General features: G+C 41.2%; 1 protein-coding gene across 3 annotated transcripts in view; it reads left to right on the top strand.

Annotated features, from left to right (window-relative positions):
• Positions 1-25711, top strand: part of cadpsa (Ca2+-dependent activator protein for secretion a) — a 196222-nt gene that overhangs the window by 50798 nt on the left and 119713 nt on the right. For all 3 annotated transcript variants that reach the window (XM_076749685.1, XM_076749676.1, XM_076749669.1), the window contains exons 4-5: positions 19889-19969; positions 20294-20530. In XM_076749685.1, the coding sequence (XP_076605800.1) occupies positions 19889-19969; positions 20294-20530 (318 nt within the window). The remainder of the gene's footprint in view (positions 1-19888; positions 19970-20293; positions 20531-25711) is intronic.

Genomic DNA, 25711 nt, shown 5'->3' with positions numbered 1-25711 from the left:
TTTTTTTTAATTATAAATCCATTAAATAAAATATTATTGCAAGTAATGAGTCAAAGGGAAGTTATTCAAATGTATTGTCCTTGGCCACTTTATTAGGGACACTTGCACATATTCCAGGGCTCTACACTAACTTTTCCACTGGTAGCACTGGTGCGACCAACTTTCTCAGTTGGTCGCACCAGCACATGATTTTCCTATGAACTGGGCACATGCCTTGTCATTGGCATAGGTTGGGTTCACATTCAGCCCGTTTTTTTTTTTTCATCAGTGCGATCTGGGATTTGAATTGTGTGAACGGGAGTTCCTCTTTCGCTATGTTATAGGCAGTGTTAAACTTAATGACCATTTCGTTCTCTTCTGTTGAGCGATTACTCTCATCCATCCGCTGAAAAAAAGTCGGGAGGGGCTCAGTGTTTCGGGTGATGCATTGGTCCCGACAGGTTTTGTGTTTTATGCTGGCGTTGTGTAACTTCACAGTTTCCAGCTTAAATTGTGTCGATCCCGTAACAAATTTTTTGGTTTTTTTTGGAAAAAATCAGCAACAGACCCCTTCATTTTTGAGAATAGCGAAACGCTAGTCTTGGTGTCTTGAAGTTCTGTGCGCTGCGTGTTTACGCGACGGCTTATGTGCACGTGATGGCGCTGTCTCAACAGGAGAGAGTGCAGGTGGAGGCGGCTGACTAAACCAGTGAAAAAAGGGACGACTTTCAACCACAATGTCTAACACGGAGCCATAAAACTGATGCACTCGCACGAACGCGACCAGATGAAATTCTTACTCGCAAACTCTGAAAAAAAGGTCGCATATGCGACCATTTTGGTCGCAGTCTCGAGCCCTGTATTCTGTACTGTACCTTTATTAAGCTTATAATGCCCAGTTTGGTCAAGCTTTCTGAGAGATATTAAATCACTTCTATAGTTATTAGTGAGATCATAGTTAGTGGTGATGTTGTACTGGACTGCATTGTAATGAAAGTTTACCCTCCTCATGTTTGTGAATGGAGTGGTCAAAACATGAGATCTCAATGTAATGCAGTCCAGTACAACACCACTGCAAACTACATTGTAAATGATAAACTTATAGTAAAATTAACATCACTCTAACATTATCAATCAAAACTGAACATGTTGTAAATGTATTTGTGGTATTTAAATGAATTTATGAGCCTGCCTAATAAAGTGGCCACTGAGTATATGTTGATATGATGACCAAGAAATTAGGAAAGAAAATTTAGCAGTTGAGATGTATTGAAATCCAAAATGCTTGGGATGTTCGTGAATGAGCACTCTGTTTACAAAAACTCACAAATGATCATTAACCTTATTCTTGAGCAGTTTGAAGATGTCATGGTACCTGATTTGTGGTTTTGAGCTTCGAGGCACCAAATTTCAAATCTGACAAGCAGTTTTAAGGTTCACAGAGATTATTCTCACCAGATAAAGACTGAAATCAACCATGCTTACCCTTGTCTGACAAACAACCTCTTGAGAGGAGGTTGGGATCGGTGGTTGGGGTACTAGGTTTCTGACTCTGACACTGGAATCCAAGCTTAAGTAAGGGTTGCTTTGTTGAACTATTTCGAAGAACAAGAATTAAGTTTGATCCTTAATGTTAAAGCTAGAAGAAAGAATTGCTATGGATGAAATCATAGTGGCTACTGAGCTTGTGTGTTAACAGATCCGAGCAAGCTTCCTCCACTGCTTGAGACCGTCTGATACAGTTGAGAACTCTGATACTAAATGTAATAAATTTAGTTGATGGGTTATTTTGGCAACCTTAAGCAAGTAGTTTTATTTGTTGAAACTTAACCAGAACTTAACCGTAGAGGTTGCTGGTCAGATAACAATCCCATAGGTTGTTTTGGACTTGCTGCAGTTTAGGTTGGAGGACTTCTGTCAGTGACTGTCTATGATATGGATATTCAAACTTAACATAACCTTTAACAGAGAGAGTAAACAGAAATGTGTACAATGTAAATCAATTCCTTTGAATAGTCATAATTTATCTTTATTTAATCCTGTCTTCATGACACTTACTACTTTGGTGTTTAAAGTGCAGTGTGTGGTCATTTTTGACATTGTAGTTGATTGTGGTGTGATGACCTGTGTTATATTAAATGTTGTTACTCCCCATATACACTACTCACAAAAAGTTAGGGATATTTGACTTTTGGGTGAAATTTATGGAAAATGTAAGAAGTTCACGCTGCAGTGATATTATATCATGAATGTAGGGCGTTTTAGGTAGAAGATGCAATGGTGATTTCCTCATCTCAAACAATTTATTGAAACAAAAGCCAACAATATTGGTGGGTATACCACAACAAAAAATACCAATGTCTCAATAACTTGTCATGTGGCCTTGAGCATCAGTTACAGCTTGACAACGACATCTCATGTTGTTCACAAGTCGACCTATTGTCTGCTGAGGCATGGCATCCCACTCTTCTTGAAGGGCCGCCCTCAGGTCATTGAGGTTATGGAGTACAGAATTACGAGCCTCTACACAGCGACTCAGCTGATCCCATAGGTTTTCTATGGGATTCAGGTCTGGAGAAAGTGCAGGCCACTCCATCTGAGGTACCCCAGTCTCCAGCAGCCGTTCCCTAATGATGCGATCTTGATGAGCTGGAGCATTGTCAGCCATGAAGATGAAATTAAGCCTGTATTGTTCATGCAGAGGCAGTAGTTTGGGCTTGTCACTGTACCATTCACAAAGTGTAGGGCAGTTCTGTGTTGACTAGACACACCTGCCCACACTGTAACACCACCACCACCAAAGGCTCGTCTGGTGACAACAGTGGCTGAAGCATAGTGCTCTCCTTGACATCTCCAACATCTTTGGTGGTTTTTGCTCAATGTGAATCGACTTCCATCAGAGAACAGCACTGAGGCCCACTGGTCCCTCGTCCAGCGTAAATGCTCCCTGACCCATGCAAGACGATGACGCCTATGCCCGGTGGTGTGGTCACGTACCCTTGCAGGTCATCTAGCACGCAGACCACGCTGATGTAAATGGTTTCGAAAGCTCTGGCGTGACACTTGGGTGCCTCTCACCTTAAATGTGCCTGGAGTTGAGTGGCATTCATCATGCAGTTCCGCAGGGCACTGTTCACAATGAAGCGGTCATCAGTGTGGGATGTGGCCAAAGGACGTCCACTTCTATGCCTTTCTGTTACTCTTCCAGTCTCTCTGTATCTCTGTTGCAACCTGCTGATGACACTCTGTGACACAGAGCTAAGCTCAGTGGCCACTTCTCTTTGAGAACATCCTGTTTGAAGCCTTGCAATGGCGAGATACTGTTGATCAATTGTTAGGTGTTGCCGTGGTCTCATGATGTCAAAATGTGAACAGCACGATGAAGAGGACTGTTTAAATAGCAATTCTAATTGAACCAGGAAATTTGTTGGTCGACCTGTTGTGAATTTTGCCGTTCAGCTCCTTATTAGAGTAAGTTGTGCAACAAGTACTGAAACATTGAACAGTTGGACATGTGCATTCAAAAGTTTAGAGAAGGTGAAATTAGGTTCACCTGTAAAGGTTATAGTGCATTTTAGGTTCATCCTGAAATTTCACCCAAAAGCTGAATGTCCCTAACTTTTTGTAAGTAGTGTATGTAAATGAGGTGGACAAAATATTAGAAGCAACTTGAAAGCTAACGTCAAACACAACACCAAGTCCACCTCTTTAAGACAAATCATAGAACTGAGGCAACACAGAACAAAGGAAATTTAGCAAATTTGTAATCTGAAAATGTTTTAAATAAGATGCAGCAGCATTTTTGCTGGAATCCTATAGAACATCCAACAGGTGTTATTTTCTGGGCACTCAGGATGTATTCTAATATATCCTAGAAATCTTTTTCCATGTCAGACTGAGGAATAAAATTGAGTATTTTTTTCTCTCCTCCTTTTTGTCATGGACAATTGCCATTTCTGGAGTAACCACTCTGAATTAATGAGCTGTAAGCTGAGAAATCTGCTGCTGTCTGTTGCAAAACAGCTCTGAAAGGAGACGTGGGGGAAGGGATAATAGGAGGTCTTGTTGGTGATGGCAAGGCTGTTACTATGCATTTGTGATGGTGCTTTGCAATTCTGAATGAGTTCTCATTTTAATGTTTGCCATTTTCATTTCCAAGTCCTAATACATATGGCTGTGTGAAAGGTTTTAATGTCATCCAGCAACAGTGCAGTGTTCCTGTTAGCCATATGAGCCTGTCCTTAGGGGAAATTTATAGTTATCTACAATAAATTGTAAGATGAAGTGTGGAGCCCTTATTTACCTGACATGAAAGGAGGCAGGGTGTTATTAGAGACATTCTAATTTCCCCTCTTTTCTAAGTATTTTGACGATATTTTAGGAAAGAAACCTCCTGTTTTCTGACCTGATTCTTGTTCGCCATTGTTGTTGCAGCTATCAGCTTTGAACATACTGTATACTTTATAGGTATATCGAAAGTGCACTCGATCAAGCATATTGACATCTAAGACTATGCTTGTGTTTGTCACTTTTCCAGTGTAACACAGAGTGTATTCAGAACCTCCTTAAAATGATGTAGTCTGCAGCTGACACACATCTCCAGGAAGTGTAAAGTTTAATTAACAACATGAAAGCAGGGAAACAGTATTTCTGTGAAAAAGATAAATTCAGCACAGCAGTGGCAACTGTGTGTCATGGCTATGTTCTTCAACTGAGGCGATTAGCGTATAGGAAATGTATAGATTGAATTTCCCATGTACCCATAATTTAATTTTATACACCATTTTCCTCCAGTCTTTAGTTTGGATGGACCTTCATCATCAGCCATCAACTTCAAAATCTTCTTTCTCCGGTTTTCAGCACCATCTTCATATATTTCTTTCTCTTTTTGTTTGTCCATCTCGCTTCCCTCGACTATTTATGTTATGTTTAGATTTTCTTTAAATTTAAATAGGACCCAAGGGGCAGACACAAAGCATGGAATGAAGGGAGCTGTTTAAACCAAAACGGTTTATTAACAGGAACGGAAAACCCTGATACAATAGTATGAGAACAAACACAAGAACACAATCTCCAAGACAAAAAACAGCCCTTAAACAAAACAATCAACTGCACCGTGGTTAGCGGGTAGAAACTAACACACAGCTAGAACAAGGAAACAAAACTAGAGAAACACGCTATGGACTAACAAACCAAACTCAACTGAGATGTGCTCACAGGCGACAAGGAGCAATACTAGTGTTACCAGGAATACAAGAGACATGAAATGTCTGTAAAGTCTAACATGAAGCTTGAACAATCTGGCAACGAGACATCTCCGCCACGTCGCTTAAACGGGGAGAGAATCAGTGGATGAGGATCAGGTGTGCCGTCTGCCCACCGAACATCCTGGTCACACCTCACACCTCACACCTTACACACAACACATTAAACAGAAAACAAAATAATAACCACGCACTGCTTCACAATTTATCCAAATGCTTTAAATTTATCTTCCTATCAGAGATTCAGTCTAAACACTGAGTAGACTGAAGAGGGCCCAAAGAAAAACAGATTTCCAAAATATTTAGAGCCCAACAGTGAGAATGATCTAGGGTCACTTTTCTGGACTGGATAGCAAATTCCAAATCGAAGGGTATTTGGGAGAAAAAAATGGTGAAAACAGTATTTACCCCTGTCTTGCAACACTGTGGGGACACGACTAAGTGGAAGTTTTAGATTTTTAATTCATCTTCTGTTCATCAAACTGTTTTTCCCTTCACAATATTCAGCATTTTGTGGGACCAGGCAAGCTGTTAGGTTTGTATTCCACTCTTCATTTGGTGTAGTGAACTGTGTTTGTCTCGCCATGTTTTGGACTGTCCAATCCGCAGGAGCTTCCCATAGAAAATCCTATTGTGTTGCTTTTTATCAGAGCTGGGAAACTTAACCAGATGTGTATTGTACCAAACCAACAAATTAGTCTTCATTCTTGAAACTCTCTCTCATGTAAAACTAAAATCTAATGTTGGAAAACACTTCTGGTCAAGAATAGATTTCACCTTTGTCTGACTTGTCAAAGCAGCTTTTCAGTGTGGCACCTATTTTGTTGTGTGCTAAGGCTTGTCGAGTTCCTGTCAGGTCCCTGCAGAAAAAAGGACCGAGAGAGGATAGAAAAGAGAAAGGATTGGGGTGTGTAAAATGGGAATAGAGGAAGATGAGAGACTTGAACTGTTTAAACAGGGGTGGTGATTAGAAGGAGGCGTACAGGAAGGGAGGCCCAGGCATTACAAGAAACAAAGACATTTCCACTAAATGAGCCCTTTGTTTTCCAGTTATCAGTGCTGAGTAAATATTGGCTTCTTGGTGCGGGAGCTGCTCTCTGTGGCTAATAACTGCCAATTAAAATCCAACAGTACCAAGCCACAGTTAAATAACTAATCTCACATAAGGCAAAGAGTGCATTCACTGATAGTGGAGATGGAAATGATTGTTGAAGCTTCAGTTCAACATGTTAATTCCACAGTATGTAAAGCCTTCTGAAAGTACTGACAGATGGATTGCTCAGTTAAGAGATGATATGATGCTAAGTAACTTCTAAACAAGTATTTTTTATGTCCATCTAACACATGCACATCATTTGAACAGGCTCTAAATCCAAACCCACAACATAGTGTATGAGGTAATCCCTTAATCCACATTGTGATCTTGGAAATCCCTCCACTCAGCAACATGTTGCAACATCCTTTGCCACACAAGCTTATGTCTTGACTCCGGGGCTACACAGCAGGCTAATGCAGAGTGTTTGTAACCTTGTGATAACCCCAGTTGGACCCAGTTAAGCACAGATGCAGGTTACAGCAGCTGGAATGGGATTTGTTCCCTGCTGTCATCTTTTGCTGCCTGTGGCTGGGGTTGGATGCTTTTGAAGAGCCAGACAGTGCGCTCCCCCTTCCAGCGTGTTTCAAAGCAACATGTTGCTGCCCTTATTAGTGGAGTGACTGCTGTCTGGCCCACGCAGAATGAGCCAGATGCTCACCGTCTCTATAACTCAACCCAAGAGACGTGCAAATATGGCCTAGCATAGTGTAGGTTTATTTCCTCCTACAGACAGAAGGTGGAAAAAACCTTCTTCTTAACAAGTCATTTTTGTGTTTTTCAACCCATTTGCCAGTTATTGAGTACTAAAAGCTGTGTTTCAACCAAAGGAGGAAAGGATTTGCTATTTCTCTCTGGTTTGTTCTCTGGGATTCTTTCTTTCTTTCTTTCTTAAAGCTTTTAAAGTAAAGATATGAAAGGAAATGAGGGAAAGAGAGAGAGGTGCAACAAATGTCTGGATCTGAACCATTTATAATGCCTTTAATGGTTGCATCTTAGCCCAATGCCACAAGGATGCCTATGGTTAAGATTTTGGTTGTGTTTTCGTTGCTATAAGTAGTTAAGTGCAGTTAAAGCTGCACTAATCAACATTTTTAGAATAACAATGTATTAAAATACTATGTGTATTGTGAAAGGCATCACTCTCAGTGACACCCCTGCAGTTCTGCAGTTCTGCAGCTCATCCCAGCTCTATGGAGCTGTTTAGCATCTTTGAACTCATCGTTGTGCCTGTTTTATATTGTTTTGACTTTAGTTCAGTCTCACTGCTCTCATCAACCCTGTTACTGACAGGAGCAGGCAGCTGTTTTGATGACAAAGTTCACTGGTTCAGATTAATTTTTCTTGCTCATTATATAATGAGGACTACTACTACTATTAAGGACTACTTTTTTTAGTGAAATGTCCAGATTTTTCGGTGTGTTCTCCTGGATGAAGGATTATAAAAAACTTGAGTAATATTTTAAGAAGGTAGGAAACATTCTGTGTGTCTGATTTTACAGGAGACAATTCTTTGTTATCTAACATAAGGAGCTTATGTTTTTGGTTCAGTTGAATGTTGGTTTATTTGTTGTTTTATCAGCAGGATGACAAAAACACTATGTGCCCAGTTTTCATGAAAGTTGGTTAAAGGATGTAACATCAGCCAAGGAAGAACCCATTGATTTTGGAGTGGATCTCAATCACAGGGTGGACGCACAAGTTATTTTTCACATTCGTTAACACTGGGAGACAGGGCATTTAGCCATAAGTCATAAAACCAGTAGATGGCAGTAAAGTTCAATACTGATAAAACATTGTCATTTGTAGAATAGTTCCATATCACATTCCACATACATGGGTACCAGTAATGCTCTGGGATCGTTGATAGACACAGTTGTTAATGTGCAATGGGCACATTTTCTGAATTCATTAATATTCTGCGGGCTGGATGGGAAGCTTTGGTGGATCAGATGTGATCTGCGGGCCACCCGTTAACAATATGGGCTGTGTTTGGATTGGCGTGCTGTTCAGGCTGGATGCTAACTTTTTTCATTCTTTATTCTTTTGGGTGGAGGCCTTTTACAGTGAGTGGTAGAATGACATAAATGTTCTGTCAACAGCAGAGGAAGAAAAAGCAGGAACACCCAAGGTCTGTTCAGAAACTTAATTTCCAACAACAGGCAAATGGAAACTTATGTCCTGATGTTTTTATCATCAAACTAAGAGTTTGAGTTACATGGAAGGCAAGGAGCTCATTGATTTTTTTTGTTTTCCTGAATCCTGACAGCAGCTTGGACCTGCAGGGAAATTCAAAACCAAATTTACTCTGGTGACTGACTGATGCAATCATTCCACTGCCAGTTGTGCTGTTTTCTTTCTGTTGTTTGGTGGTCACTGGAACCTTAGAAAGGACAGAAAGAAATAACTGTTTGAGCATAGCTACACTGCAGCTAGACTTCATCTGTCATGTAAATGCATTTGTTTAATTTTACTTAGAATATGGAATAATAGTAAACAGTAGCAATGACAGATAAAAGACAAGATGAAATAACACACATACATGTCTGTTAAGTGGTTGTGTGTGAGCAACCTACGTGCATGTTGCAGCCATGTTGGTTGTACCATTAGTTCAAACAGGCCAGTGACCACCCCAGAGCAGCAAATGAGATGATTGTTCTCTAACAAACTACACACATCATATAAAGAGCAGCAGGGTCAAAAAAGCAAGGCGCATCTCTTTTGATGAATGTGCCTTTGGCGGTAATGATGGCTGGAGCTGGGAGACAAATTGAATTGCAGGCCATTGCAGCGGATATGTAGTGAAGGAAGAAGAGAGTGGGTGTTCTTTCCTTTTTATCAGATGGATTTTAGCCATTAGGGCTGTGGTGGAGTCAGCAGCCACTGAAAGCCTCTAACTGGTTACAATGGACTGGAGACAACGCACTGAAAAGCATGGTGACTGCAGAAACATTCAGGCCATGAATCAATAGCAAAATAATCAATGATGATTTCAATAATCAAAGGGTCAAGTTCACTCAAATCAGTTAATACAACAATTATTCAACGGCTATGCCTCTTTTCCTGAAAGAGTGCCTGTTTATCTGGATGATCCAAAGTACAATATTTTCACAAGGAAGTACCTACTGAAGGACAAGTCCCTATGTTACGGTTGAGGTAAAGCAAGGCCAGGACCCAGTAGCAGAGACGTCAAAAACAAAAATTTATTAATGCAAAATTCAACCAAAAAAAAAAAAAAAAAAAATCACCTGAACCAGGGAATACTACTAACAAGCAAAAACAGAAAATCACCAAAACAGGGAAAAAGGCACGAAAAACAAGACGATAAGAAAACTTGGCGTGAAAGTAACAAAATAAAAAAAACTCAAAATACACCAAGGCTGGGAAGAGCAGTCTACTAACGCTGAACAAAAGGCGACTGTGAAAAAACCACAGTGAGAATAACCAGAGACTAGAGATAGACAGGAGGCAGGAGGAGCGAGACGAGGGAAACACGAGGAATACTCTCTGCGAGCTGCATGCCAAGCCGAGTAGGTGATGAGGTGCAGGTGTGTCTCATGAAGCTCGCTTCTAGAGTAACTTGGCCCCGCCTCTCTCTCGCTCCAGTCTGCTGAGAAGAAGGAAAAAAAAAAACATATCAACAGGGGAAGATCACCTCGAGACCACAGCCCTAACACCCTAGCAGTAATGGAGACTGTGAAGGACATGTTGCCCTTGAATTTTCTGAATTTTGGTAGTAGCATGGCTCAAGAGATGCTTTTGCCGGTTGGTTGGTCCACTGCTTAAATTCCCCTCAGGAGTTGGTGGTGTTGGTATAGGTTTTACATTTGTCAGGGGGGCCAGAAAGATAACCTCAAATAAATGCTGATGTTGCTCTGTGTTTGCTGCATGTGTGAAGTGATATTAGTGCTGTGCTTACAGGTTATTGCATGACCCCCAAAAAATTAGCGCTTCACTACGAGCCTACTTTGAAAATATTGCCATAGTGACCTCGGGACTTGCTGAGACCATTGACTGTATATAAAGATGAATGACATTTCTATCATTTTAGGTAATTCTTCTCAGTCTGATGTATGTATTCATTTTTACGATTTTTTAAAAATAGTTATTGTATGCTGCAATGCCAATTCAAAAGAAGTTTGGAAGATGTGTAAACCATAAAAGAGAATGTGATAACTTGCTCATTCTGGCTCATTCATATTGACGTATACTCAATTGAACATGGCAAAAAAATAATGTATTTAATGTCTGACCTCATCAACTTCATTGATTTTTGTAAACATGTGCTTATTCTGAACTTGATGCCAGCAACACACTTCAAAAAAGTTGGGACAGGAGTAAAAAAAGACTGGGAAAGTTGTGGAATGCTCCACCTGTTTGGAACATTCCACATGTAAACAGGTTCATTGTTAACAGGTGGGGGCGGCATGGTGGCGCAGCAGGTAGTGCGCGTGCCTCACAGCAAGGATCCCTGGGTCAGGCAGGGCCTTTCTGTGTGAAGTTTGCATGTTCTTCCCGTGCATGCGTGGGTTCTCTCCGGGCACTCCGGCTTCCTCCCACAGACCAAAAACATGCATTAGGTTAATTGGTGACTCTAAATTGTCCATAGGTGTGAGTGTGAGTGTGAATGGTTGTATGTCTGTATGTCTGTCTATGTTGCCCTGCAATCGGCTGGCGACCGGTTCAGGGTGCACCCCGCCTCTCGCCCATTGCCAGCTGGGATAGGCTCCAGCCCCCCGCAACCCCGAAAGGGATACGCGGGTACAGAAGATGAATGAATGAATGTTAACAGGTGATAGTATCAGGATTGGGTAAGATAACTTTTGTCAATAAACACAGCTCATGTGCTAATGATTGCATTTGGTTTTTATTCATGTTCTATACAACAGTCCAACTTTTATTTGGAGTGGGGGGTATGTGTGTGTGTGTGTGTGTGGGGGGGGGGGCTGTATGAAAAGGGGATGTGATGTCATGATTGACAGCTCATGGTGAGTCAGGTGGGTGTATGAGCGAGGCCTCGATTACGTGGCTCCACACCCCGACCACGACTGGTTAGACTCTGGGGCTGATGATGCCCTAAGCACAGCATGGCAGCCCCTGTATCCGGAATATTTTGTCTGCATTTTCTACAGTGGAGGAAGTGGAGATGGCCATCTTTATGTAAGCCTACGGTCTGAGCTGGCTGAGACTTAATTTATGAGAATAGCTGAGAAATATTGTAGGACTGTAGAACTTCTGCTAAATTGAATTTAGAGTCAAGATGCAGTTGCAAAGGATTTTCCCTTTTGTCTACAATTTACCAAATTATTTCTGTGCCTGTCTGTGTAAAGCCTCTCCCAGCTAGCTGTTCATGAAAGGTAAACAAGACGGGTAGGACATGTTCTGTGGTTGATAATCCTGTACAAGTGCACAGTATTGCTGTGAAACCCTTGTATTCTATGTCTATATTTGCTCTGATAACACAAATGACGGAGGAGAGTACAAATATCCCACAACTGTGTTTCATCAGAGACACAAACAAAGAACTTGAACACTTTGAAACACATCTCCATGCTGAGGCTCAACATTAGGCCTCAGCACTGTGTTTGTGAGTGTGTTTGTGTGAGTTAGAGAGTGAGCTATAGAATGTGTACTGATGATGACATACTGTATACCTCAAACACATTCCTGAAACATTTAAATGGCTGTATGCACATGAGCCCTGCACAGAGACACACAAACACTCCCCAGTGCCCTTTATCCTCTTGTATGTGGTCTCCATGACAACTGTACACAGAGACTACTGCTTATCCCCCTTCACTTGCCATGCCAAACCTTGTCTGCTGATCTGTATTAAGGATGAGTGATTGCTTTTCTTTTAATCACTATCAGGGTTTGGGTCCGTTAATCCATCCAGAAGAGGTAGCAACTTGTGTAATTGAATGGGGAGAGCAGAGGATTAGGAAGGAGGGGGGGCTGTGGAAAGAAGGATGAGGAAGCAGTGAGATTATAAATCTGCTGCTAATGCTGATGAGGCAGATCTATCAGTATTCATGGTTAAATTGGAAATGTTTGGGCCAGGTATAGTACAGTTACCTGGTAAGCTGTTTAACATACGTTTGCACCCACCAAACCAGCAAGCAAATGATCTATTTAAACCTAAAGTCACTATACTCTACTTTCACATTTGTGGTTTTAGTTGTCACTTTGGCCTCACAGAAATGTGATGGGGCACATTATATAAATAAACAGATGCTTGATGAAGCAATGATTTTCTGTTAGAACTCAGAATGTGCTGTGTCATCACTACCACAGTCACTCAATTACCTCTCCTTGCATAATACATTTTTCCACAGGGGGATTATATAGTGTATTAATTTTACATTCAAAATTTAGAACCTGAAATGAAATGTTGGAAATTAAATGCAGTGCACTAGTTATCATGCAGGGATTGTTTTTGGACACAGCCACGGTGCACAATCTGATGAATTTACAACTGCACACGTTGTAATTTTCAGCTGATTTAATACAGTCTGAGACAGATCAGACTTAATTTTCACTTAAATTCTGATTTGATAAATATCATTGTACATTGGTCATCACTTTCAATTTTCATCAATTACAGCTGTTATTTCTTTACACCATAAGGAGTTAGGGCCCAGTGTGACTTGGATATAGTGTTAGTTGCTAAAGCTGAAGTTGTTGTTAGCCACTTGTCTAATGTTGACTGATGCCACAGGTGGCCATAATGCCACCACATTAAAATGATCACCCATTTGTCAGTTTGTCTTTTGCAAGACCCCAGCTTTATGAATGTCCAGTGCTAATTCTCTGGTGTACCCTTTTATAAAAGTAGCTTGCAAGGAGCATGTTGTGTACTTGTGTTCTTCCAATTTTAAGGCAATGTTGCATATTTTTTTGCATATGAAGCTTTTTCAGATTGTCTGTGACTGGTGTCTTTGCAGGAGAGTAAGGGTTACACACATAAACACACACACACACACACACAGACTGACACACTGGAGACACAGAAGGACAGACATGACATGACAGAAGACTTTGAAGAATTTGGTAAACTGTTTTTTGGCTATTTGATACTGACATTGTATGAATTTGCCTCTAAAGTTTGGTTCAGCTCTGTGTTTTTGAATTGATGTAATCATGTATAGAGATTTTCCAAGACATATTGGTTAACCTTTGCCCCTTATGTTGTTGCCTGATGATGATCAACTTGAGATTCGTCTTTTTGAAATGTCATTTTGACACAACTTATTTCAGGGAGATTTTGTCAATTGTAAAGTCAATTGTAAAGTCACAATTTGTTATTGTTATCTCTATCAATTTCTCAGCAAAAATTGAGTTGTCAAGCAGAGGAGTAATTATGTTTACATTTGTGTTGCAGTTCAGGGCTCTGGTATTGCTCCTGCTGTCTCACTGCCATGGCTTCCTGGAAGCCTATACCTAATATCATTAGTTCCACCTGTGTTTTTCCTGGTATAGTATCAGGTTAAGTTCAGCTTCTTTGCTCGGTGAGACAACAGGGAAGAGCAGTAGCTGTATGAGAATATAACCTGTTCAGTTACCAATAAATACGCAGTATTATCCCTCTGTTTAGAGACAGAGACCAGGTGGTGAACATACAATAGTAGAGCATTTGGCTGCTAAAGATCTGGATGCAGAACAGGTGGAGAGCAATCCAGAATAAAAGAATACAGAATATTGTACTTACATTAGAATATGAGAGGGTGGGGGAGCAGCTTGGGGGGGGTTGTTATTCACTGGGTGAAGAGGCCAGGTGCAAGGGCTGTGGTGAGGGACTGAAAGGGCAGGCAGGTAGCACTGGACTGGTCCCCCAGGACTGTGGGGTGATGTGACGACGCAGGAAGCAGATTCTTACTGAATGGTGCCAAAGAGACGAGCATCAAGCATATGACAGCATACAGATTATGCCTCCGCTCCTTAAAAATGAGTGTAAAACAACTGTGGCTGATTTCCTCTTAGCACAAAGCGTTGTTGTTACAGTTCTTCCGAATGACTCTTCGCTGGCCAGCTTGGACGGCTGGGTGCACAGATGTTGCCGTGTGTATCAGTGAAGGCTGCCAGGTCATGGACAATATGAAGGGACTGCTTTTATTCTGGATTTATTTTGAGTTTGGACTGAGATATACATATCTAATTAGATCTTTGGCAGTTAAACAATTCATTATTTTTTATATCCCTTTACAACAGGATAGCAGGTTGTTTCAATTATGTTAAATTTTCCTCCTAAATTATTATTATTATTATTGTTGTTGTTGTTGTTGTTATTATTCATTACACAGTAGATAATCTGAGGGGTATAAATTACAGATTGAATGTGCAGTAATTAGCAAAAACTTTATCCTTAATACTCCACAATATGTCAATGTGTGTGTGCGTGCGTGCGTGCGTGCGTGCGTGCGTGCGTGCGTGCGTGCGTGCATCAGAAACGACCTTTAAGAAACCAGCTTGGGAACCAGGAGTCATGACAACAGGTTTAGGCTCTCTGTTGTTTATTGAAGCAGAAACTCCATGAGCCGGAGTTCCTCAGTGGAGGACCCAGCTCAGTTCACTGACCCAAACACTGCAGCTGTCCCCATCATCACCTGCAGCCACAGTATCCTCACATGCTTGTCAAACATGGCATTGACAAAGTAAAGAAAGCAGTACTTATTAGTGGGGAGGTTTTTAAAGTTTTTTCAATAGATGGGATATCTTTACTCAGTTGTTCAAAAGTTGTTGAAAAGTGACAGAGGTAATTGAGAAAAGAATGAAAAAAGAGTTAAAAGGGAGTTGAAACCCTGTCCACAGTCACACTCCTACACACACCTTGCAGTCACTGCACAAAGTTGGTGTGATTTTAAGATTTTGTCATTCAGAAAATTACAAGCTTACAAGATGTTAGAGGATGTTAGGGACCTTTGTTGTCATGGTTACAATAATAAACATATTTATAGTGGCAAACAATAGTTAATATGTAGACAAGGGTCATAATTCTTATGGCCCCGAGAGGATTTTGTCACTTGAACAGACAGAAAGGAATGATGCTGACTTGTCTTGGGAGGACAGTCTGCACCTGCTTGTAAAGGATGCACTGAGAGGGAAAACAAGCTCACCTTAGCCCTGTAGTTTTCAATGAATGGCTTCCATTAACAAAACATTTTCTGTCTGCAGTGGTCCCTCCTTTCATGATCAGAGTATCCTTCAATGAGTCATTTAGAAGTCGATGCTTTTGACAAAAGTTGAACAGAAAGTCTCTATGAAAAAACTGCAGTATGTAAGGTTAGCAGAGGAGCTGAGCTCAGTCAGTGCAAATGTACCCTGCTAGAATTCAGGGGAACACATACACACACACGCACACACGCACACACACACACACACGCACACACACACACACACACACACACACACACACACACACACATACAAGGGATTGCAGAATAATCGTCTCTGTTGTTTTGGAGGCAATCGCTTCTTGTTCCTTGCTGATCAAGACTCAACAGGGAGCTCATTATTCTGCAGATGGGTTCATTGCACCTCACTTGGGACCACCATCAGGAGTAAAGCTGAACCTGTTCCGAAAGTCCAGCCACTTCAGCCACTGGACATTATTGTATCAACTTTGGTAACAGTTTATTTTATGAGTCCAATACTTCAGTCAAAATTCACAAAAAATGAGCTAATCTTTAACTGTTTTTCACAGGAAAGTTCTTTGACATGTAATGATGTAATCTGTTGCAAATTACAAGTAAAACTGAAGACCGTGTTGTAATTAAGTCCAATTAATTTCTAATGTAACCTATAGGATGTAAAACAGATGAAGAGATGAACATTTAGGTTTAAACGCAACACTTCTTTCAAGGAAATGGCTCTTAAATCAACTGCTTAGAAACTCAACACAACTGACTAAACCTCAATAACAGTTTCAAGATGGATGGCTGTACAATGTCAGCTTCTTGCTGCATACGTGATTGTAGACATTGTTGGAGAAAACAGAAGATGCTACATATGTGCTATATATGCCCTTTTCATTGAATGACCCCAGGAACCACTGCAGGAACTAAAACATGTTCAAAAGAACAGCCTGCTATTTTTCATATTACTTTTCCTTTTTCTGTAGTTGTTTCCTGCTTATTTTTCAATATAGGTCACCCATGTGTGGATGTCACCCTAAATGTGTGACTGGCCAGACTATAATCACTACAAGCACGCCTACTGTGCATGTGCTAGAAAAACAAACTGGTGAAAGTGAACTGTTTGTTTCATGTGCTGTATGTATGCACTGTATTGGTCCTATTCTTGGTAAGTCACACACTCCAGACTCAGGCTGGTCAATGGTGTCTGAGATTGGCAGTAAATTTCAGTATTTTTTAACTCTGTAACTTAAATGTGAGCACAACAAAGAAGAAAGAATACCTCGCATGCCTTCAATCTGACACCAGGCTTGCTGTCTTCTGTGTGATGTGTGCATACTGCTTTCTCTGTGGATATCAGAGGGAGAGATTAACAATACGAGGGTGCATGCACTATTTCTCTCCACACTTTTTGATGTGCATATTCTGTGCGGCATATCGAGGTGTCTGTGCATGTGTGTGTGTGGGTGTGTGTGTGTCAGTGTGTGCCCTGTATGCCTGGGAGACATTTAATTCAAACGTGCTCCTCAGTCAGTGGTAACAGCAGGGGTGGGTGTTCTGGCAAGATGTTAATGCAGACAGTGGGAGGAAGTCAATGGCAAGGACAGATGGATGTAGTTTGAGAGGCTGAGAAAGAGAAAAGATTTGAGAGAGAGTGAGAGAGACACAGTGTGAGAACAATCCCATCAGCCTCCTGTACCTGCCTGTTCGCTTATCTACTTGTGACTCTGTGACTACACTACAGCTGAAAAGTAGATTACTTAAAGAAAAATACCAGTCAGGGAAAGGATACAAGACAATTTCCAAGGCAACAGATGAGCCTAGGAGTCCAGTAAGGTCAGTCATAAAAACTGAAACATATATGGTACAAATTTCTCAAGAGCCAGCTGTCCTCAAAAACTGAGATGGGCTCTAGCCTGGGAGGCCACAAATTTTTCAGTAGGGGTCTGGATACTTATCTGCACTGATCTGAGCAATGATCAACCTTCTTAGCCGTGCTGATTCTTAGCAAACGGTTTTCCATCCAGCATGAGGAGGTGTGTAAAACAAGTCTGCTCTGATGATATGGTTCTCCCTGCAATATTAGAACTGAATCCACTACCCAGAAAGCACCAAATATGTCCATATCATGTTGTATGGACAGTTTTAACATTGCTGACAAATGCAGTGCATTTCCCAAAACTTCAAAAATAAAATCCCCCTATTGGTTGACTGTTGGGGTGCTTTTAATGTGAAACACTGACTGTACATAAAGATGGATAATGCATCTTCCACTACAGAAAGATGAAATCAAAACATCCTGGATACAGACACTCCCATCTTGCGCTGGTGATGTCATTTGGAGTCTGCAGTAGTGATTGGGGGATGGAGGTGTGGTATCAAGGTTCCACCTTTACACCGGTGAAATAACTAATTAAAACTTAACTTATCAGAAAAATTAACACTTGAATGTACATCAGCATTATAAGCACTACCTAAACTGACAGAAACTGATAAAAATGCATTTTATGTGTTAGTTTGGCCACTGTTCCATCCACTAACATGGAGGAGGGCAGGGATTATGCCGTATAATGCAGCTAGATAGACAGGCAGATAATTCTCCTTTCACATTAAACATGCTACTTGACTGATTGTTAATATAAAACCGCTGAATTTGTAGCTTAATATTAACATAGTGTTAAGATCAGTAATCATAGTAATGCTGCACATTGCTTTTAGTATATTTTCAAACAATCTGTGGCACAGTTTTAATGTAGGGGGCCGGACAGGAGACTGTTCTCTGTGCTGTGGAAGAGAAATGTTCTCTAATGCTTATGGAAAACTTGGAAAGAAAATAAATCTGGTGGTGTATGCCCAATGTAGTGACCAACTATGAATGAAACTAATAATTTGATCATTTTGTGAAAACTGTAAATTGCATATTTGCAGAGGAGAAAAAAATATGTACATGTATGAATATCTTTACCCAGGTTAAATGAGGTAATTAGAGTTTGTCTTCTGACATATTGTTCATAGTAGGTCGTCCATCAGTTAAAACAGTTCCCGGCTTCCCCCTGCAGCAGGCTGTTTCATCTCCCTGCTCCAAACGTCCCTGTCTGCCCACGCTTCCTCTACCATCTGCCCCCTGTGAAGACATGAGGCATTCCTTGGAAGCACAGTTTATAGGAAACAGGGGGGAGGCAGCAGCCTCTAACACTGACAATGGTCAAAGGGAACTCAATTCCAGTCTAATTCAGTATAAAAGTACATTTTACGCGTCTTATGATTGGCCTTATTCCAAGAGCTGCAGCAGCATTCTACACCATTTAAACCTGAGAGTACATACTTGTTTTATTACGACAATCTTAACTGGTCGAGGCAGTTTATATACAACTGCTAACCTACACCACAGGTACCTTGCTGTCATGTGTGCACTGAGCACACAATTGTCATTTAGGGAAGAAACACATCTTTGAGCTTGTCTGCAGATGGCAAAGAGGCCCTGCAGCCTGGGGGTAGAGTGGCTGGTGAATTCCACATGGCTATCAGATTGATTTCTCCTCTGTAGCACTGGCCTCTGTAAGCAGCAGAGCTTCTCTTGGCCAGCTGGAAAGGGACAGTATTGACAGATGGCAGCAATAATATCCCCCAGAGGGCATTCATCACTGTGATTATGAGTACAAGAGGGCTTGAATGAGGGGAAAAAAAGCGTAAATTAACACTGTGCTATACAAGGCTTTAATACACATAATAAACATGAAGTGATTTGAACCTGTCACATTTAACAGTGGCAGTGAAGACAGATGTCTTTCTTTTAGGTCCTCTCAGCAGTGATGGGCAGTGATGTATGTGTTTATTATATAAGTTTTACAAAAAATATTGACGGTGAAATTTTTGAGTGCTTAGTTGATTAGTTAATAAAAAAAAGTTTGCGGGATGAGTAATTTTTCCAAGGCATATTTGGCTAATACGAAATATGTTAAGAAAAACAGCGCTTGAATTGGAGCAAAAAGTTCCCAATATTCCAGTCGCTGCATGTCGATTTTATCTTGGGCAAAATATCCTTGTATGATGATGATGATGATGATGATGATGTAATTTCCATGTGAAATCTTTTTCTAATGCAAAAAGTGACAATGGGGGCAGTCACAGCAGCAGCTGAATGATGGGTGATGATGCACTTTCCTCCGAGGGCATCTTCCGTTTTTTTTTTTTTTTTCTCAATAATTTTCAACATGGACAATTTGGGTTTTGGTTAAGTTTTTAGTCAGAGATGTGCCAGTAGTCCACATAAGCACAGTGTAAAGACACATTTTTTTCTCTTTTTTAGATTACTTCATTTGCCATTATTTAAAAATTACATGTAAATGTACATTTCTTAAGAACACACATTGTTCTGATTCGGTTTGTCAAGCACACTGTGTTTCTCTGTGTTTCCCCAGCTGGACAACCCTGATGAGCAGGCAGCCCAGATCAGAAGAGAGCTGGATGGACGACTGCAAATGGCAGACCAGATCGCCCGGGTAAGGCACATGAATGGATAGATGGATGGACTTAATAAACTTTCAGTGTATGAAAAAATACTGATCATTAAATTTTAAATAACAAGGAACTGAATACTGATTTATGTTAACTTTTAGAACTACAGCATTCAGATTTTTTTTTTTAAATATATGATTAACAGATTTATTTCAATGTTTGGAATAAAACTTAAGAGTTCAAATCAATACAGTTTTTTTGTGTTGCTGCATGATTCACAACTGGGGCTATTTTGTCTCATAAGGTTTATTCGGACATTTAATGCATCATGCTCATTAATTAATTGCTTGCCTTCCTGTTTTGGTCAGCATGGTGGAAGGTTTCCCAGGTTTGCATCTAGAGAGATGGAGGCCATGTACATTGAAGAACTGCGATCCTCTGTCAACCTGCTGATGGCCAACCTGGAGAGCATGCCAGTGTCTAAGGGAGGAGAGTTCAAGCTGCAGAAGCTGAAACGAGGCCACAACACCTCTATCATGGACATGGGCCAAGAGGACGAGAACACACTGTCCAAATCTGACGTGGTGCTGTCCTTCACCCTGGAGGTTGGTGGACTTGACTTTATTAATGATGCTGGTTTACTTATTTGAAAGGAATACATAAAAATGTGCAAGGATAAAGGATATGTGTGAGACGAGATAGTTGTAAGTAGATAGTTAACAATCGTCATGTGTTTTTTCACATGTTCTGGGAATGGTATTGTGCATGTGTCAATATTGTTGCTGCCCACCCAAACTGCTGCCATAAATTGACTTTTTATCTAGTCTTATATCCCTTGTTTTCATCCCTTTTAAAGGATTTTAGTGATCAGTCAAGTCTGAGCAAATATTTGTGACAGCCCGGCTCACATCAGCCCCAAAACAGCGTCTGTGAAACTTGGTTTTGAGTGGAGGAAACTTCTGCAGACATTTCAGCTCCCAGTATAAACCTCCTGAAAGACAGCCATTGAATTGAATTGAATTGAATCCTGATCCTTACTGGAAGAAACTGCCTGCAGAGTATACTGAGTGAAACCGTAAATTTGTGCCTTTTCAGGAGCTGCATCACCACGTTGCCGGTAAATGTTGCTTTGGAAGGCACTCTCCCGGTTTCCAGTCCTTGAATGAGTGTCTTACCTCATTGGTTGTTTGCTTGATTGCCCTACTTAAAAGTAAACAACGGAGTCATTTCACTCAGTTCTACACTGCTGCTGAAGTTTTTGCTATTTCTCTGCTTTCAACCTCCAGATCATCTCACTAGCCTGACTGCCTGCAAAATACCACAGTATACACCTGAGTGCTAGATAGACAACAACTTTTACTATATGGATAATGTATTTAAATCACCCGACCTACTTTGATGATCCTGTCTCTCCGACTGTCTGAGTCTCTTCCTGGAGAATGGCTACAAGATCAGCAATTACAGACATAAAAACTGAGCGGTCCGTTGAACTTCTCATTATGGAACTTGTCCAGTGACAAATGGAGCTCTCTTCTTAGGTAGCCTGTCTAGAACTGCCGGGCTATCAGGCCTTGGCATTGACGCCACAAGGGGGTTACACTATCCCCACTGCTGATTGCTCCTTCTGAGCAATAATGTAGTAGGAGGAAACTTTCTCTTCCTCTTCTTGATCCCAATGGAAAAGAAAACTATCTTCAGCTCTCCAACCACTTTGCCCCTCTGGCTGAAGTCAGTGACACCCAGTTTCCTAATTTTTGCATGCACTCAAGGCCAAATGAATTACATCATCATCCAAAAATCCCCACTCGCCGAGCTCCTCCAACTGCCAGGATAGCTCTCAGATTGATAAACATCCCCCGACTATCAGCCCCAGTGTCTGTGTGTAGTATTAGTCCCAGAGATAACTCCACTCATGGATGTTGCGTGTACAGCCAACACCTCCTTTCTCACACTGCTGTCTGACCATGAATCCACTTCCTCCAGCAATGCTAATTCGGCTGTTTGCATCATTATTCATTATTCGCATTAAACCGTCCTCTTCTTAAACCTCTCTCATGAGGCTAAAAATGTTACTTTAAATATTTATTTTATTAACAGTGGATGACTTTGTACTAAATCACTGCATATCCATAACTCAATAAAATGATCGCCTCTCCTTTTATGTACTCTGAGCTGCAAACTTTGTACATATCAATTTCACATTGACCTCCGCTACTGGTAGCATGAGGCGGTACCTGCAGCCTAGTCAGGTTCCACAGGTAGTCCATTTCCTCCAGGATGACACATCCATATGTGCGGTCACAGGAAGGTTTGCTGTGTCTCCCACCACAGTCTCAAGTGCATGGAGGAGATACCAGGAGACCGGCCATTACACAAGGAGAGTTGGCCACAGCGAGGAGAAACAGAAGGGGCACTGCCACAGCCCTGCAAAATGACCTCCAGCAGGCTACTGGTGTGCATGTTTCTGACCAAACTGTTGAAAACAGACTCCATGAGGTTGGCATGCAGCCTGACGTCCTGTAGTGGGACCTGTGCTCACAGCCCAGCACCGTGCAGCTTGATTGGCATTCGCCAGAGGACACCAGAATTGGCAGGTCTGCCACTGGTGCCCCATTCTCTTCACAGATGACAGCAGCTCAGCACACTGAGTACATATGACAGGCGTCAAAGAGTCTGGAGATGCTGTGGTGAATGTTATTCTGCCTTTAACATCATCCAGCATGACCGGTTTGGCAGTGGGTCAGTGATGGTTTGGGGAGGCATATCTTTGGAGGGTCGTACGGACCTTCACGTCATAGCCAGTGGTACACTGACTGCTGTTAGGTAACGGGATGAAATCCTCAGAGCGATTGTCAGACCTTATGCTGGTGCAGTGGGCCCTGGGTTCCTCCTGGTGCAGGACAATGCCTGGTCTCATGTGGCCAGACTGTAGTCAGTTCCTGGATGACAAATGCATTGATGTCATTGACTGGCCTTCACGTTGCCCTGAGTTAAATCCATTTGAGTACCTATGGGATGTTATGTATCGGTGCATCTGCCACCGCCAAGTACCACTGCCAAGTGCCCTGATCCAAGTCAGGGAAGAGAAACCCCAAGAGACCATCCGTCGACTCATCAGGAGCATGCCCAGACATTGTCAGGAGTGCATGCAAGCATGTGGGATCCATACAAACCACTGAGTCACATTATGACTTGCCATGATGAAATTCATGCAAGTTGGATCAGCCTGTGATTTCAGTTTTTTATTTTGATTTTCAGTGTGATTTTGAATCCTGCCCTCAATGAGTTGATGATTTTGCTTTCCATTGACGGTTGTTACACCATTTTGTTTTCAACAAATTATACAATGTACATCAATTAAGATTTTCAATTTGCATAATGAGTTCATCATGATCCAATGCGTGATTTAAGTGTTCCCGTAATCTTTTGAGCAGTGTATATCCATATAAATGTAAAATCTGAGCCGATTAGTAAAGCTTTCTTAGATCTCTTTGGTTTACTTGTTTTACGTATTCATCTTGATGTACCTATGCTCCTCTGTGGCCACTCGCTTGACCTAGTCTTGACATGTAGACTTTCTTTCGTAGACCTCCCTGTCTCACATCTACCTGTCCTTTAAGATCACTACTTCTTTACTTTTAAGGCTGCTCTGTCTAGGTATTGTATTAGCCACTCTGAAACCTACACTACCCGTTGTATTGACCCAACTACCATTCACAAACTTGCTGAGAAACTCCTCAAATCTGTTGTAACTACCATGGATCAGCCCTGGTGTCTTAAGTTCACTGATGACTTCAATCTTGCTGCTGGACATGTTTGTAACATGGCAGTGTTTCTCTGGGTTCCTCTAAGCACAAGTGGTCTCACACAGTTTGATTTGCTTGGTTGGCTCCTTTTATTCACACACACACACACACACACACACACACACACACACACACACACACACGTACACATTCACTTGTTTCATAACATAAGCCTTCTTCAGATCTTTGCCCCTCTGCTGCCTTGCCAGTAAATCCAAAAGGCACATGACCAGACTCTCTAACTCCAACTCAAATCAAAAACATCATAGAAAGGAGGACAGCAGTGCTCCTCTCACTCCAGCATGTGTGTCCCAGGTCTGGTATGCTGTTGCTCAGAAGAGTGTAGTCCACAGGTAACAGGTAGACAAATAATGCCAATTAAACCCCTAGAACTGCTGTCACGAGCCCCTGCCCCATCTCTTCCCTGCAGCTGAGCACAAACCACACCCCACTATCACAGTGTTCAATTCAGTTGCCCCCCATCTGCTACAAAAACTAAACAGAAACTGTCTCCCTGGTACAATCGAGACGCTGTCTTTCAAACAAAACTGTAGAAAACTAAAATGACAACAAGAAGAACAAAGAAATTTTTCGGCTTGCGTGGTCAAATAGCCTGCATGGAAATAAACATGCTCTCTTCCTAGTGGAATTGTGTCTTCATTTTTTTAACAGGGGTCATCAGACCATTGCTAAAGAAGCATAACCCAGACCCCAACTTAATCAACAAATACAGATCAATCATAAAGCTCCCATTCTTTTCAAAACTCCTTGAAAAGCAGTAGCTCAGCAACTCATTGATCACCTTTCATGCAACAACCCATATGAAGTTAATCTGGCTTTAGAAAGTTTCACAGCACAGAAACCACTTGTTGGTAAATGACTTAGTATTTGTTTCAGACTCAGTTTCAATATTAGTGCTCCATACTATATCTCAGCTCAGCTTTCGATACCATTGATCACCACATTCATTCTATTGACAGTGCTCTTTCATGGTTTAAATCATATTTCTCTGACAGATCTCACTTTGTTTAACGCAACAACTGTTCATCAGGCCACAAGAAAGTCAGTTGTGGTCTTCCACAGGGATCTGTGCTCAGTCCTTTTCTTTTTTCTATTTTCAATTCCTCAGTTCCCATTTCTATGCAGATGATACTCTGCTTTACATCTCCATTAAGCCTGACACTTGTCATTAGCTGGTGAAACTGGAAGAATGATTAACTTCTCAATGCTGAGAAAACTGAAATGCTAATTCTTGATCCAAAGCAGATCAGAAATACATTCTTTGATCTCCCTCTTGTTCATGCATTTGTCTCATCTTGGCTTGACTGCTGTAATAAACATTTCTGTGGCTTACCTAAATCAACTAGCTGGAAAATTAACCAAAACTCAAAAAAATAGCATCTTACCCCTTTTCTTGTTTCATTACATTGGTCTCCTGTATATGCTAGATCTGATTTCAGATGTCTGCTTCTAACTTCTTAAATATTACATAGATTTGCACCATCCTACTTATGACCTCTAATCACTCACTCACTCACTCACTCACTCACATACCTGATAGGGCTCTATACTGCTAAAATGCTAGTCTCCTGAGTATTCCAAAAATAAATAAATCATCAGTAGGTGGTAGAGCCCCTCTTCTTTTGAATCGGCTTCATATCCAAGAGGTTAACTCAGTTGAGTCATTCAAAAGTAAAGGTAAAACATATCTTTTCGCATCAGCACTCAACCTTACTTAGTCTGCCCTAAATACCAGACTATGGCTATCCAACTTATACTCAGTATATGTGTGCGTGGTTATATATAGATGTAGTGAATGTTACACTTTTTTGTAAAAATGCAGTTTGTGTATGTTTTGCTGATGTTGCTCATTTCCATTTTTATTATATGTACAGCCCTTTGAGGCATGCGTTGTGATTTTGAGCTTGACTTCACTTCTTTCCAGTTAGAGGGAGGTACTAGTAAACAGCTAGTGACAGA

This window comes from Chaetodon auriga, chromosome 2 (assembly GCF_051107435.1).
Source record: "Chaetodon auriga isolate fChaAug3 chromosome 2, fChaAug3.hap1, whole genome shotgun sequence".
NCBI lineage: Eukaryota > Metazoa > Chordata > Actinopteri > Chaetodontiformes > Chaetodontidae > Chaetodon > Chaetodon auriga.
This window is presented reverse-complemented; position numbering and strand designations above follow the sequence as displayed.